Here is a 17,489-nt window from a genome sequence, read left to right on the forward strand (position 1 = left end):
TCGAATTTTAGAACGCAAATAATGTACTCATATATAGAATTTCCTTGTGTTGAGCCATTCTAACATAAAATTCACACACACACACACACACACACACACACATATATATATATATATATATATATATATATATATATATATATATGTTAGGCGTGTCAAACCCAACAAATAAAGGGGTACAAATGAGTCCAAAAACACTGTTACTTTGCACTAAAAACGTAATACAAGGTAAGCAGGTTCGATCCACAGAGACACGGGACAAATGCTTATATCTTTTTGCGCAAGGTACAATATGATCACAAAAGAGGGGGATTTAAATGCAATGATTCAAATAAGAGCTAATTTAATGAGTAAGCAATTGATTAAATGAAATAAATTCAAGATTTGTAAGTACTCCAACTCTATGCAAGACAAATTAGCAATGTGATTCCATGGATGACAAGATATTTGTTTAGTTCTATCTAAGTTGGTACTTGAAGTGTTAACAAGCTCTAAAACTTCCCATTCACCACAATAATTAACCAACAAAAGCTCTTTGATTAATCCTAACCTTACTAACCTAATCTAAACAATCTCTTAGAACTAGATTGAAAGGTTTCTTTAAACTTTATGTGAATGTTCCCAACAACACTCAATACTCCTCACAAGCTCGGGAGTGTAAAAGTGTGTGAAGAGATTTACACTAAATTCATTCAATAGAAATCAAATTAGTGCATGTTACCTAGTCTAATTTACAAAACAATTACGGATTTTGCAATTAGATAACTTGAATGATCTAACCCTAATTCAAATAGCCAATAAGAATCACAATTAGAATCAAACATTCGATTAAGACAAAATCAAATTCACTAGATAGAAAATTGAAAGCAAATATCAAGTCATATGATTGAAATCACATCCACATGTCAAGACATAAAGTTGGAGAAACTAGGGTTCTAGCCAATCATGCTAGAACAAAATCACAAATCTAGAAAATGAAATTAAATTTCTTACAAAATGAAATCAAATGTTCCCAAGTGTTAATCAACTTCCAAATCCTCAAGGAAATCGCTTTCTCTGCTCCCAAAGTCGACCCCCCTCTTAAGAAAGATGAAAAACTACTTTAAAACCCACGTTTACGTTTACACGGCCCGTGTAAATTAACACTGTCATTTACACGACCCGCATAAACGCAAAAATATACTTCGTAGAAATCTATGTTTACACGGCCCGCGTAAACGCAAGGCTTGCATTTACACGGCCGTGTAAATCTCTGTAAAGCCAAAAGCTTCATTTCTTTTATATCTTGCTCCTCGGTGCTCCGCAAGTCCCGAAATTTTGTTTGCAACTCTTATTTACCTCCTCCAAAAAGATCCTACCTCCAAAAGTCCCTGAAATATCACAAAAGCATGTGAATGAAATTGCCTCATGAAAAATCCTGAAAAAAACATGCAAAATGCATGAGTTTAAGCTTATATGCAATGTACTTTTATGAAATAAAGCTACAAAATGGGTACGTGAAATGCACCTAACAATATATATATATATATATATATATATATATATATATATATATATCCTTGACTAAAGATGATTAAAACCTCAATCTAAGCTTTTAGAATTGAAACGAAGTACAATTTCATCTCCCTTAATTATAGGAAAACAACTTTTTCAACCCCTGCAACCTCACGAATTGAAACTTTTGTTTTCTATAATTAACATTGCTAACTTGAAATACTTATCATAATTATCATGCTCCCACTAACATGATGATTATTAGCGTAACACTTATGCTCCCACTAGCTTAGACATGTATCCAGAAAACAGCTGGACTTCTAGAAGTCAATACTTTATTGACTTTCTTACCAAAGTTCAAATTTCTGATACGAGATTGTTTTCATAAGACTTTATCAAAATCATACAGGTTATCTTAGATAGCTCACAGGTGTGCCTAAACAATTTTAGAACTATGAAAAGGGATGTCGTAATCATAGTCTCAAATGTTTAGACCTTTTCCATTTCTCACAAGTCCATGTTAGTGTGTCGGTTAACCACGCATGCTCCATTAATGACTTTGAGAATGCAAAGATCACAATTGCTATCTTTCTTAAAATCTACTTGGTGGAAGTGTTTCCTCACCATCATTTTCATGAATCCGAGAGAAACCTTATGACCCTTAGATTTTATGGTGTATGTGTTCTTATCCATGCAAATTTTTCAAAACCATAATCACAAGACTAGGTTAGTGACAAATCCAAATCCATATGGACTGAACTTGTGCAATCTTAACTTCTTGCCACCTGGCAGCACAAGGGCTGCCATTGCTTCCAAGTAGTTATGCAAACAATTGAGAACATATAGACCTCAAATGTATAGCCAACTTTAACTGGAATGGGGCACATAAATGTCAACATGATAGGTTATAAACCTCTAGTCGTGTGCTAGTGATGAAATACAGGTTTTGTTCGTGATTAGTTCTTGAGACTTTCAATACCTTTAAGACTCCCACTGTCCTCTTAACATATAAGACTCTCTTGCCAAATATTCAAGAGATAGTGCGGATTCTTTATCAAGACAAACACTTCACACAATTGGCCTAAGTTGGTCATTATTTTATCCAAAACATCACAGCTTACCAATTCCAAATGTACAAGAGTAGGACACTTTTACTCTTACATTTGACAAGTGTTATAAACCTTTCTTTAAGATATGTCACTCAAGTTACAATCTTGGAGTATGACTCTAAGATTTTTTTTGGAATGAAGTATGACTCATCTTCTTGATTTAATTATTTCAACAATTCAATATTCCTCTTCTTAGTCATAAGAATGCACTAAGATGTTCTTAGAAGACTAATTGTGACATGATTTCTAAATCATTAAGATGATCACAAAACATGATGCTAAAGTACTCTCCCATCTTTTCAGATTTGAGAAACTTTTATCTTCCCGCCTAATTTGATTCTTCTCATTCGTTCAGCCATACATTGAAACTTTTTCTATGTTTCGGAATTATACTTAAGCCTGTAAGTATAACCATATTTACTAAACTTTAGTAAATCATGACGAACAGTCTTATCGATCTTGTGTGGTGGACTTGACCAGTGCACAAGAATGTGTACTCGATCCTTTTAGTCCTTCACTTGACTCACATATTCATGTGACCAAGGAATTAGTCTTAATTTTCCAAAGATGAAAATTCTCACTCATCATACTATACAACTTGCACGATTCCAAGTTTTGGTCCAATTGAAACTTGGGTGATGAGAATCTTTCCTTATTTGGTAAACTTAGATACTACCGCAAATGAAAGAATCAAATCCATTTTCCACTATTGCTATCAATGGAATCATATAAACAACCATTTTTTTCCACAAATGCCATTGTAAGGATATTTAAAATAACTAAAATCAAAACCTTTCTTTTTCTTTTATTTTAAAACTTCATGGAAAAACTTATCCTTACATTGAAAATGCATATGAAAACTTGTTGTTATCTATTTCTAAGCAATATATATCATAACTCCTAAGTAACAACTCAAAATTCTGATCAACGAACCATGCGATCGAAATCCATCTTCACGATCAGAATTAGCATACACTTCCTTTAAGTTTCTTCACTTTTATTTTGATTCTTAAAACATCAACATGTGACCCGGTCACATCATGTAATAAGAATCTCAGAATAGAAACGTAACAGAGTTAGAAAGTGGACTTTACCTGAAGTAGAGTCAAACTTATTTGACTTTACCATCTTTATGATCTTTCAGGTAAATGTGGCAGCTTTGCAACCAATCCCCATACCATGTACAATTGTCAATGTCCATGGAAGTTTGGGAAGTTGATCTTCTAATCAAATTTGCTTTACTAGTCCTCCTAATATTGATGATTTAGAAGCACCAAGCAAATAGATAAGATCATTAAGGGTCATGTCATAGTCTGTTCCATAGTAGTCCCAAAGGAACTCACTATGTGACATAGAAAGTGATTGAACATCCAACTTTCTCATGAATTTGACGCCCAACTCTCCTGGCTTGTCGATATGTGACTTCATCTCCAAGATGCGATCACACATCGACCTTACTCGTGTAACACCCATAAAATTTGAGCCAATTTAAAACATTTTATTTCATTCAAAAACCATTAAGTTCATACATCTTGTTTTCAAGATAGTTTAAACATCAGAGTATCCCCCAGAACCATATCACATAAATCATAAAACATGAGGAGCGGTACAATCACGCCTTCGCCTTGTCACAATCTCCTGAAGTACCTGAAACAATACACTGAACTGTAAGCCCGAAAGCTTTGTGAGTTACCCCCAAAATACCAACCACATACAACCATAATCATATCATATCATATCACAATACAGAACAGCCATGCCTCTCAAGTTTGCAGTGTGACTGGTCCACCATCAACAGACCTTCAGTCCACCTGGTCCACTCTCTGAGTCTGTAGTATGACTGGACCGCCCGCACCGGGCCTTCAGTCTATCTGGATCTATCCAAGCCTTCGGTATGACTGGACCGCCATACGGGCCTACAATCTATCTGGACCGCTCGTAGGGTATGTTGGCCTTCAACACAAAGCAGGACCGCCTCAACCAAACATCAAGCAAATAACCATGTGTACATATAATAGGTAATCACATAACAGTCCGTAGGTAAACAAATCGATCTAGCAGATCATAAAGCATAGCATCATCCTAACCAGGATACCGACCTAACCGGTCACTAACATAGCATCATCCTATATACCAGGATACCGACCTAAACCAGGTCACTAACATAGCATCATCCTATATACCAGGATACCGACCTAAACCAGGTCACTGACATAATACTGTCCTAATTACCAGGACGCCGATCTAACAGATCAATAAGCACATCAACAGTACAAGTACAGATATCAGATATAACTATCTCACAGATCATCGATCATAGCAATCTCTCATGACCAAAGCATCGACCTAGCCAGGTCACTAACATATCAATCCTAACGGATCATATTAGCATAACAACATACTGTCTATTCTGATACCAATCTAACAGATCATAACCACATGTAGCATACTGTAACCAAGATAACAACTAAAAGGGCCGACCTTGGTGCCTTAGACCCTATTGATATAGTAAGGGTAACTCACCTGCAATTGCCGACTGAAAAGATAAGACCAAGCTGCTCCGACCACCAACACGATCTTCACCACAGAACACTACCAAAGAACCAATTCCATAAATACCAATATTACCAAAGTACCCTTGGAAGTCAAACTGGTCAACTCTTGGTCAAAGTCAAAGTCCTCAGTCAAAGTCAACCTTCCTGGTTAACTCTACTCGCCGAGTCAACCCGTCGACTCGCCGAGTTCCCATACCCAGAAAACTCTCATAACACAACTTAACTCGGCGAGTCTTAGGGCGACTCGCCGAGTCCAACGATCTTTCCTGTCCAACTCAGTGAGTCGCCAACCGACTCACTTAATCCAAGGCTTTAACCAAAAGAGGTGGGGGTTCTGCGACCTAACTCGCCGAGTCCAAGAATAGACTCGTCGAGTCCAAGGCAATCTTCAACAGACTCGCCGAGTTGTTCTTCCAACTCGCCGAGTCCATGCACATGTTCATACAACTCGTCGAGTACACCCATGTGACTCACCGAGTCTCTCCAGTTCCCAGTCCACTCAGAGGCTTTTCGAGCCATGCAGGGGCTCCAATCTATAGATCCACTCTTCTACAATCTAACCCTCACATAAAGTTGCAAACTTTACGTGAAACCAAGGAGATATAGGCCCAAAACACACTAGGGCGAGGGTTAAAGACTAGGGGGCTTCACCAATAACTTTTAAATAGAAGCTTTATGACATTTTGGACCATCACAAGCCTAGATCTGGAGTAGCAACCTCACATCTAAACTCCAAACCCGAAATAGATCTCAAACAAGCTAAGGAACTCCAAATCAACCACCAAAGATGAACCAAAAAGGAAATAGCTTAAGATTATGGCTTCTTACCTCTGAAATGTGCCTAAACTGATGTAGATCCCAGATCTACACAATCCCCTTGATGCTAGCCTCTAATTTCTCAAGCTCCTTTCACCAAATTCCTCTTCTAAGCTCCAATTTCCTCAAAAATGAAGTCTCACACGAAATTAGGGTTTTTTGGAACTCTCTGGGGGAATAAGAGGCTGGGAGAAGGACATAAAGTCCTTAAATAGGGTGCAAACCCTAAGATTAGGGTTTTTCTCCTTCCAGCACCAACTCGTCGAGCCCAACTTCGGACTCGGCGAGTTGGTCACTTAATTCGCGACCCAAACCCGCTCCGACTCGGCGGGTAAGCATACCTACTCGTCTATTCCCTTCTTCGAAATTACACTTTAAACCCTTAAGTCATACTTCTGAAATTCAGGATGTTACAGCTTGCTAGTAGGGCTTGAGTGACCTTGAACTTGTGGGTTAGGAAGAATTAATTGGATGAGGTGGAGGAAGTGAAGAATGATTTCCATGAGCCAAACTCAGGAAGTCATCTTCATTAGGAAGCTTGTTCCAAGGGATTTAGGAATGATCATAGATGTCTAAACTAGACATCTAATGGGAGAAATTCAAGTTTGTTGACTTAAGTCCTTAATATAACACCCATTATGAAATATTAAGGCTAGGACCCAACACAATATTTTTTAACTTGGAAGAGGGATGTCGTAATCCAAGCTATAAAATATTTGAAGGTAGGTGAAAGATAATTCATCAATTTCCACCATGAAAAACGAAATAGTTTATTAGGTTTTAATTGGATTTGAAACTCCTAGATCTTTTGAGATTCATTGAACTTTTCAATGATATGTTTCAATCTCGATTGTGCCCTCTCAAGTTTTATGACTAGGATGCCGAGGATCACAAAACAAGGTGTGAATAACCATGCAAATATACTTGGTAACCATAATATTTACCCCTTAATCGATGTGCCGGTTAACCACACGCGTTCCACCGATACTATGATAAATATTAAGTTATCCTTCGCCTAACTTGTTAAATCAAGCTAGTGTGCCGGTTACCCACATGCGCTCCACTAACCGACTTAAGCAAAGTGCAAAGTGTAATTTCATGGGTTAGCACCACTTTCATATTTTCCTAAGTAACTAAGATTGGGTATTAATAAGAGTTTAGTTACTTAGTATTTTTCATTAATACTTTTATTGAAGGGAGAATTATAGTCCTTGTCCTACCCGTTCGGCTAACGACCCTCCACCAGTCAAGGAAGCGGTGGGTGAGAGTGGACACCCATTAAACTGCCATTTTATAGGCAGTAACCTTATACCCCCCCCCCCCTATAGACCGACTTCGTGAATGAGGCCTACTAATGGTAAGACGACTTGCTCTTATATATATAAATATTATTAACTTATAATATTATAAAGTATAAGGGTTAAATTTTAACTTTTAAAATTCTAAGAGCTTAACTTGGAATTAAAGTATTCATGGGGAAAACTTTACAAATTCCAAATCTTGAGGGCAATTTTTGAAACTATTCAAAACTCTTGGTTTTTCATAACTTATGAGTTTAATTAAAGTTTTAAAACTTTTAATGAAGAGACTCTTGAACATCCATAACTTGAGGATAAGTTATGGAGCCATAAAAACTATTTATAAGAAAAAGACTCTTCATTTTTGTAACCTAAGACATTTTATGAGTTTTAAGATTTATAAATGTGACTTTTCATATAACTTGAGGAAAAGTTACAAAAACACATTTTATGAACAATTTTTAGATTAATTTGGATTGAAAACAACTAACACATATTTTTCATTAATCTAAAATAACTCATAAAACAAGGTAACACAAAAAACTTTTGGTAATCCATAACTTGAGGACAAATTATGGACTCCATTAAAATACATTTAGATCAAGAGTTAACTAACAAACACTTTTGTAAATAATTCCTATGATCTACCAAAACTCATAAGCATGAACAATCCATATCAACAATTTCAAAAACTTACATCAACATACATAAATCTTGAAATTTTGATTTTAACCTTGAAATTGGTTTACTATAATCATTACCACTTTAAAACCAGGTTTTATAAGTCCAAAGCAGCTTAAGGTAATGATTCTAGACCAATTCCAACTTTAAAACTTGAAGATATGCTGTCAGGGGGTCCAACTCGTCGAGTGCAAGAACCAACTCGACGAGTTGGATGAGTTTGTACTTGGACTCGTCGAGTCCCTTGTCCAGACAGCACAAATCTTCGATTTTTCAGCAATTTAAGCAAGTATAAAGAGAAAACAATCCTAGGCTCTGATACCATTATTGGGTTTTGAGCATTCTAACTCTCCTATGGTGTACATGCAACCCTAAATACCTTGGATCTATGTTTTCTCTATTATACATGCAAATATGAATATTCCAAGGTATTACCCTAACTAGCATACAATCTTTGATACTTGGGTAATAAAATAGATAGAATACATACCTCGTTGATGTAGCTTGACTCCATGAAGCTCGAGAGCATAGTGCCCCACGTGTGACACCTCAAATGGTTCACACAACATCGTCAACACTTGGAATAACCATGAGAAGAAGACATGAGACTTGGAATTCGGCTTGCCTCTCCATATTTTCCACTAGTGCCAATTTCTCCAACCAATGGGGTCTTTAAATAGTCTGCACATTAGGGTTACACCATGTAACCCATGACTTTACCCATTCCTTATGCTCAATGGATTTTAACCTCCATGGAGTATCCATGGATCACCACATGGGTTAAATCCAACATAAGAAATCATGGATCATAAACCCACATATATAAGAATGAATGATTTACACAATCAATCCCCATATATTTAATTAGTCTCTTTTGATCACTATATAAAGTCCAAATTAATTCTTGATCAATACTAATTAAATAACATGATTTCATATTAATATATTAGAATTTATAATATATTAATATATCACAAATGTCTTCTTCTCACAAACGCTCTATCCAAATGTTCTGATGCCATGCACCTCAAATAGACCATGCCGAGTCGGGTCAAGTACATACTAATTATATTTATGGACTTAGACACTAATCCAACAATATTGAGATTAAACCATCCACTTTACGGGTATTGGGATCAAACCATTTAATACTAACAACATCACCCCTATTAAGGTAGGACAAGACTAAATATATCATAATTTTCCCGTTTTGTTTAACTCGTATTTGATAATTCTATAACATGGGGACCTAATGGTGGTATTTTTGATTAGTTGGTAAGGTATTTTGACTTTTGTCCCATGTTTAGGGGGTGTGCATTTTAGGTTGGGTGGTATATGGGTGAGGTGGGTAGGAGTATGTGTGTACGCGTGGAGTAAGTGGATAAGTTGGTGGTGAAATTTTAAATATACCTGAACAAATAACACATTTAAAATGCATAAATAGTTAAATAAACTTAAAATTGGAATAAACTCAAAATATCTACACTCAATTTTGAAGGGTTAAATATGAGTAAAAAAGGTTATAAGTGGTTGGTTTGGTGATAGGATGTGTAGGGTGTATGGTATGGATTTGTAGGTGAGTTGGAGGTGGGGTGAGCTGGTAGGCTACGACGTGGGCTTATGGGATTAGGCACATAAGTATAGGTATAGGTAGGTATGTGATAGGTTTATGTGTGATTCGCGATGTAGGTTATATATGGTGAGGATGGGTGGGTGTGAGAATGTTGTTGTGGATGTGGGGTGAGGTGGGTGGTATGGGTATGGGTGTGGGTGTGGGTGTGGGTGGGGATAAAGTTTGGTAGATGGGTGGGTAGGTGTGGGGTATGGGGTGTGAAGGTAGTTGAGGTGGAAGTGGACCTTTGCTTATAAGCCTAAACCATAAGTATGCCTTATGCTTTATGTCACAAGCCATATGCCCTGAGCCTTATATCTTGAGACTCAAGCCTTTTTACTTAAGTCGGAAGACATAAACCATAAGGCTAAGCCATAAGGCATAAGCCTTAAGTCATATGATCCAATCATAATCATCATGTTATAAGACTTTAATCCTTAATTTATAAGCCCTAATATCCAAGCCATAAGCCTTAAGCTATAAGTCATAAGCCTTAATCCCTAAGCTATAATCCATAAGCCCTAATACCTAAGGCATAAGCCACAATACCTAAGCTATAACGCCTTAATCCTTAAGTCATAAGTCATAACTCTTTAGCCATTAGGTCTGCCCTGGGCTAACCTAAATCACAAGTTATAAGACACATGCCCTAAACCTTAACTCTTAAGCCATAAGCCTTATGTATTAAGAAATAAATGATAAGTCACAAGCCATAACCTATAAGCCTTATAACATAAAATAAATGATAAGTCACAGGCCATAACCTATAAGCCTTATAACATAAACCATAAGTCATAATTCATAATCCATAAACCATATGGCATAAGCCACGGTCTCAAAGATAATGTTGAGTATATTTGTTGGCCAACTAACACTAATATGGAGTTTTTCTGGTCGTTCAACTTTGTTTCTCTCAATTTTCCTCAGAGTAATTCTCATTTTGATTCTACTGATCCCCTAAAAAGTACCTTATTTGTTAGTGTTCCCAACCCCCCCCCCCCCCCCCCCCCCCCCCACACACACACACACACACACAAAAAAAGGCCACCAACATTCTTATCTCTCGTAGGGAAAACACATTTTGTATAAGGAACGAAAATAACAACCTATACTTTATGCTCAATCATTATTTTTAAGGGTTGGAAGTACAAATTTTTACCAACTAATGGACTATTTATAATTTACTCCATAACTAATGAAATGATTTAGTATTATATTACCAATAGAATTATAAATTTGTAGTTACAAATTTATTTCGATTTTGATCGACCGAATTTTTCCAATTTTGCCCATTTTAACCGAGATTCACTCTTTTGACCGTTTTTTACAGATACCCCCTTTTCCCATGTTGTCGACATTGTTCTCCCTCGTCTACCTTAAATTGAAATTTCAGTTCCCTCCCCACACATAATCTTTACCGTTGTTTCTTCTTTTCCTCTTCTTTTTATTTCCAAGGATCGAAGCTCTGGTTGAAAGAAAAAGGGTATTAGGAAACCTTTCTCGTTCTCCTACCCTTTAGGTCAATTGTCCACCACCGCTACTCCATCGCCCCATGTTCGATCACGTGCTTACCGATAGTATTATTGTATGGCTTCAACCCTAATTTCATATCTTCTAAATATGTGAGAACCCAACACCGTGAAATCCCTTTGAAACCCATAAACCCCTTTTAAATCGTTGGTACCGCTCCACCACCCCTATTTGTCAGTTGCAGCTCCACCGCCCACTCCGCCTCGCTAGGATGGACTTAGTAAGACAAAGCTCAACAAAACCTACATACGACGACTGAGGAAGACTGATGAGGAAGAAGACTGAAACTCACTCTCTTTTACAATATTACAGGGAATGAAAAAAACCGAGGTCTGCCATTTGTTTCATCTTTTGTGTTCATTACATGAAAATTCATGATTTCTTAATTCTTATTATTCTATTATTATTTTTTAACTTTTGAACCCCATTATCCCACATTGCCACGATTTCTTTACTTCCCCTCTAATCGACCCCTTAACCATTGCACCGATTACATCAACAATTCTTATTTCAGAAATTAGATATCGTAGTAGACGAATCTGACATTTCAAAGATGCATTTTTATTTCTCAGTTGATTCTTGTTTCTGAAATCACCTTTGATTTATGAAAGTCTGAAGTTTGAGAATTTGATAACTGAAAGACATAAATCATCGAACCGCCCACATCGCCCACATGGTTTCTTAATCTATCTAAGTTTAAATCTTCTTGATTGTTAAATTCTGTTTCTTACTTTGATGCAAATTCCGTTCTTTTACAATGTAACACAATTTTGATTTCGTAGACTGTTAAATTTGAATTTTTTTTTTCAAATATGATGTCGTCATCCCATTATTCTGATTTCTGATGCATTCCGATTTCTTATTCTTAAACATTTACACTGTCTCATTCTTAATTTTAGATTTATGATGAATACTAAATTTCCTACACATTTACTACAACTTCAAGCAGATTACACTGTCTCATCTTATTTTTTACAATGTTAATGTCATTGATGTGAGTGTTTTTCTATACCTGGACCATTTTACCCCTACATGGCGTTTATTGTGTGTTGCTTTGTTGGTGCCTTGAGAATTTCAAATTTCATATAAACTTCATATTTTTGGTTAGTTTGCTTCTGGTTGTTGTTTGATGTTGAGATTGCTATTAGGAGTGTGTTCATATATCTTGACCATTTTACCCTTGGATTTTTCTGGTGCACTAATATAATCTTTACTTTTGTTTGTAGAAGGTAAAGGCCATACCTTGATCCTAGTGTTTTTCGTGAAAGGATTCTAAGTAGTATCTTATTTGAAGGTAATTTCAACCCACAAACATATAACCTCCTTCACCATTATGGTTATTTTAAAGTATTTTTTTTACTCTTTTAGTATGTTATGGTAAAGATAAACCATTTTGATGCAGGTCTTGACAGATGCATGCAATACTTTGTGTTTCACTCTCGAGTGTTCAAAAAAGTATAGTTACTTCCATAAAAGATAAGAAATGTTGCTTGGCAGTTTGTTTGGAACTTTGCGTTAGTATGCATGCTAGTAACTACTCCGTATGGTGTTTCAGCCCCAAATTGACAATATTACCCTTATTATTTTTCTTAGTTTAAAAAGTTGGTGTTTAGATATAATGATAATATTTTAGTATATGTTTCCATCCTTTTAATTGTACTGTTTCTAGCACAATGCTGCCAATTCATATTTAATATAATTTATCTACTTAGTCATTCAATTTTTCATTGTTTTTTTTAATTGTGTGATCAGAAGTCAAAAAGGAGCATTTTAAATTTAAATGCTATTATTGGTATTGTAACATCCGGATATCCATGTATTATATTTATCTTTTATTTTTGAGTTTAAAGGGTGGACTCGACGAGTTGACGCATAGACTCGTCGAGTAGGGTTGCGAGTGATGATTGGATTAATGAAGGGACTCGACGAGTCGGAGGGGGGACTCGACGAGTCCGCACTGTAAAATGAAACCCTAATTCCTCGGGCCTGAATCCTATTTAAAGGACCTTATAGCCCTCTTGTGCGGCTACCTGTCTAGAGAGAGTACCCCATAAGAGCTTGAGCGAGTTGATAGAGAGATGAGGCCATATTAATCGATTTTAGTGTGTTCTAGCAAAGGAGAAGTTGTTCGAAGCAAGAGGAGGTCAAGGGAACTGTGGATCCAGAGTTTTCAAGCACAGATCTACACTATTTGAGGTACCAAATCGAGTTCCTTGCTGTTTTGGGTTAAGATCTATGATCTAGGGTTTTCTATACCCCTTTTTAGCTTGTTATGTTGATTTCTTGGTCCCTTGTGGTGTTGGACATCCGAACTGGACCCATAGAGGTCTAGATAGCCTTTCCCAATCTACTTTATGTTGGCTTAAGGAAGAAAAGAGCCTAGAATTCCATTATAGAAGCCTTTTAGCCAAAGATAGCCTTGTACATGTTGCATGTGGGTCAAGTTTCGACCTTTACGTGGTTATTGGTCGTGGGGAAGCCAGATCTATAGCTTAGGGAAACGGATCTGACCTCAGAAGGTCATTTCAGTGTTGTCATGGGAGCAACTCACCTCGGGGTTGCCCCGTGATTCGTTGCTGAGTAACCCGGTGAGTGGAGAGGGAACTCGTCGTGCCAAGCGAGGCTTAGAAGACTTCAGAGGACAAGTGTGGACTCGCCGAGTCGCCTAAGTGCACTCGAAGAGTTTGGTCAAAGTTTGACTGTTGACTTTGTTGACTTTTAGGGTTTAGTCAATGTTTGGACTTATGAGCCATTAGAGGGGTAGAATGGTCTTTTACCCTTCTTAGAGAACTTATAGAGAGGGGTTAGCCTAGCCTTTAGAAGTTGTATTAATTAGGGTAATTATTTATATGATTAGGCGGAGGCTAGTGCTGTATTTTAGAGTTCGAGGTTCACCGAGTATCCGAGGTGAGTCTTCTCACTATACTTTACCTTGAGCAGTAACTAGAGTTATGTGACTGCATATCTTGTATGCTATGTATGTGATATGTTGCACTGCATTATTACCATGTGATTATGCTGTGTGTATACCAGAGTTTACAGAGTTAGGACCGGAAGGTCCACAGAGTTAGGACCAGAGGGTCCACAGAGTTAGGGCCAGAGGGTCCACAGAGTTAGGGCCAGAGGGCCCACAGAGTTATAGCCTCGAGTGGCTAATATGTGTTGCATGTGACATTTTGGGGAACTCACTAGCATTTATGCTTATAGTTGTTGTGTTATGTGTTTCAGGTACCAGTGAGGATCGCGGGAATGCGCCGGCATGATCATTACACACACACAAGGAAGAGATTTTGTACTTTACGATCTTGGGTTGTACTTACGAATTGATATGTGAACAATGAGATTTTATAATATTAATGAATGAAATATGTTTTTAAAATGTGAAAATTTGTTTTAAAATTTACGATGTTACAGGTATTCTCTATGGGGAGTTGTTTTGATTTGGTTTTTCAGCTCTAAAATGGAATATAATAAGAAAATTGGGAGTATTTTACTACAAAAGGGCAATATGGTCTTTTACATTTGAGCGGTTCTAGATGCAAAAATTGGTACAGGCCGTAGTAACAATTTATGTCCCCTTTTAGAGGGTATTTTGGTCGACTTACACGAGCCATTTAGATGCAACTTTAACCATTTATTTTGTACATGTTGACATCACTCCAATTGTTATATAACTAAAATGGGTCCCAAAAGTCAAAGTGATTTATAACCAAAATCATTTGATGTAGGTAATTCCAATAGTCTTCAAATGAAAATTATTACATTTTTTTTTGCAAAAACTGTCCCAAGCTCTAATAATAAGTTATACAGTTTGGGTTTGAGTCAATGGCTCTATATAAGTCACATGGTTGACTATTCAACAAATGATATTTTGATGAAGACTCTTCTTTAAATTTATACACAAACTAGGACAAAAAGAAAGACTATTACATAATTATAGTCATACATTCAATGACAATACTATAATTATACTGATCAGACATTATATTTATTCTAACTAAATTTACTTATAGACACACATAACAATTGTAAAGATAACAAAATGCAACTTACACTTACAATATTTGTTTTCTTTTTCACACTCAATTTATCATATTTTGACACATTATAAAAGGCACATAACCATAAACTACTAAAATTAACTTGTTTTCAAGCTTTTACTTAGTCACTGCTAAACGCTACCCTATGGACACATAAATATTTAATGTGGTCATATGTATCCCCTGTTATCTACAATGGATTTCATGACAGAAACATATACAATTGACTCATGTTACCAGATATATATGTATTGTCTATTATATAAAAAGTATCATAATGTTAATCTATAAATGTGGCTGATAGTGAAATATGGTCACAATGTTCGAGTGTGGCTAATAATTGTCACATTTTATATAATTAAGTGTGGTTAAAGTTTTTATTATCTATATAATGGACACATAAACTAATTTAAATGTATCCAAAGACAATCTCTAAATTTTTTTAGTGACATTTTTAATAAAAAGTATGACAGGCCATTTTTCGAAAAGTGTCACCGTAGGTCATTTTTGTACTAGTGTTAATTAAGCGTCGAAATTTTATTAACCCCCACAAAATTGCAAACAAATTTGTTATCAACCTGCAATATACGTGATCTATCGGGATTTTAGTTTTGACTAAACAAAAACATGGTAAAACATGAAGTATTTTTTATTTAAAGTTGATAAGCTGACCTTGCAGCCATTATACACTTTCCTCGACAACTTAATTCTAAAACACCATAAAACCTCATTAAAAGAAAGAGTGAACTTGTTCAACACCTGCCTCCTCCTTGATCACTTTAATTTAGTTTCCTGCAATCAATCCATCAAAAAAGAAGTTATTTCCTTTGAGAACCTAACGTAAGCTTATTGCATGCAATCAATTACGTACCGCAAGTAACAGGGAGGTTGCACTGGGTAGGGAGACGGGTTGCGACTTGGATAGTGCTGCAAAGGCAGTCACGATCGATGGATTGAAGAGCTCCACAGCAGTCTGAGTTCGGCATCAAGTCTGTCGAGCCAGGAACCACAAAGGGTGCACACACATTCAGATTTGCTAGCTGGTTGGGACATGTTTGGCCATAAGTTCCAACCACAAGTGCTAGTACCAACAAAACCAGTGTTGCTTGATTGATTTTGGAACCATCCATGGCAGCCATTAATCCTAATTAATATACTACAGTGTCTACTGCTCTTTCTCCAAGCCCCCCCGTTAATTAACGAATTGATGCAGTATATGTTAAAAAATATATATATATTTCTATTTTAAAAGGTCTTTCTTGATTAATTTATAGCAGAAGTTAATCCGGACTAGTGGAACATATTTGCATGAGTCACCTAATTGTGGAGTTTGGAGCTCATTTATTCCGTACTCTCTCTCTCATATATATATATAACTTTTATGGAAAACAAAAACCTTAAAAATGCATAAAAAATACTTAGACACCATAATTTTTTTAACTTTATATTCTTAAAATTCATAACTTTTTATATAACTTTGTTGAATTTTTTTTTGAAAAAAAAAACAAAAAAAAAAAGTTCGATTTTTTAATTTTTGTTCAGCAAATTTTTAAAGAAGCTGCGGTTTTTTGATATATAAAGTCAAAAAAAAGTTTTGTGATCTCTAAGTATTTTTTATGTATTTTTATGATTTTGTTAGAGTTTCTTTCTATATAACCCTCTCTTATATATATATATATATATATATATATATATATATATATATATATATATATATATATATATATATATATATATATAAGATCAATGGAGAACTCAATTGAGGAAAAGATTCAACAAACTTTTTATCTACAATGAATTTAGTTACCAAATTTTATATGTGCATATACATACATATATCTAAAAGAATTGCAAAAAAAAAAAAACTAGAAAAAAAAATTATATGCATGTATATATGCATATTTTTTGAAAATGTATATATGCATAAAAAATATAAATATGTACTAAGAATACATTTTTCTGATTTTTTTAAATCTTATTTTCGAAATATAAGTTATATTTTCATATATTCAAATTTTTTTTAAATATTTTTTTTAAAAAATTTAAATTTTTTTTAGTTTTTTTTTTAATTAATTTTTTTTAAATCAGCGAAAATGTTCCTTACATTTCGAAATTAGTATTTGAAAAAAGTTTTTTTCATAAAAAATGTATTATTTATGCTTCTTCATATATTTTTTTTGTATATATGCATATTTTTAAAAAATATATCATATGCATATTTATATTTTTAAAAAAGATTTTTATGTCTCTATATGCATAAGAGAAAACATATATATATATATATATATATATATATATATATATATATATAACAATTACATACATATGATTATGATTATGTATATGCATATGCA

At 35.2% G+C, this 17,489-nt stretch overlaps 1 protein-coding gene and 1 long non-coding RNA gene across 3 annotated transcripts; one reads left to right on the top strand and one right to left on the bottom strand.

The window, feature by feature from the left end:
- The first annotated feature begins 10,946 nt into the window (after window positions 1-10,946).
- LOC111903271 (uncharacterized) lies at window positions 10,947-14,474 on the top strand. 2 transcript variants are annotated; one of them, XR_006188621.2, is made up of 6 exons: window positions 10,947-11,425; window positions 12,322-12,389; window positions 12,498-12,550; window positions 13,209-13,291; window positions 13,953-14,002; window positions 14,324-14,474. It is a non-coding gene; the product is annotated as an uncharacterized LOC111903271 (long non-coding RNA). The 2 variants fall into 2 exon arrangements; XR_002854089.2 differs by having other exon boundaries at window positions 12,498-13,291.
- A 1,274-nt stretch (window positions 14,475-15,748) lies between these two features.
- LOC111903270 (stamen-specific protein FIL1) lies at window positions 15,749-16,369 on the bottom strand. Its single transcript, XM_023899049.3, has 2 exons — window positions 16,007-16,369; window positions 15,749-15,927 (listed from the first exon to the last, which is right to left on the bottom strand). Exons 1-2 carry the CDS (start codon window positions 16,272-16,274, stop codon window positions 15,920-15,922), a joined length of 276 nt encoding a protein of 91 aa, XP_023754817.3. The 5' UTR covers window positions 16,275-16,369; the 3' UTR covers window positions 15,749-15,919.
- Between the last annotated feature and the right edge of the window lie 1,120 nt (window positions 16,370-17,489).

This window comes from Lactuca sativa, chromosome 2 (genome assembly GCF_002870075.4).
Source record: "Lactuca sativa cultivar Salinas chromosome 2, Lsat_Salinas_v11, whole genome shotgun sequence".
In the NCBI taxonomy this organism is placed as follows: domain Eukaryota; kingdom Viridiplantae; phylum Streptophyta; class Magnoliopsida; order Asterales; family Asteraceae; genus Lactuca; species Lactuca sativa.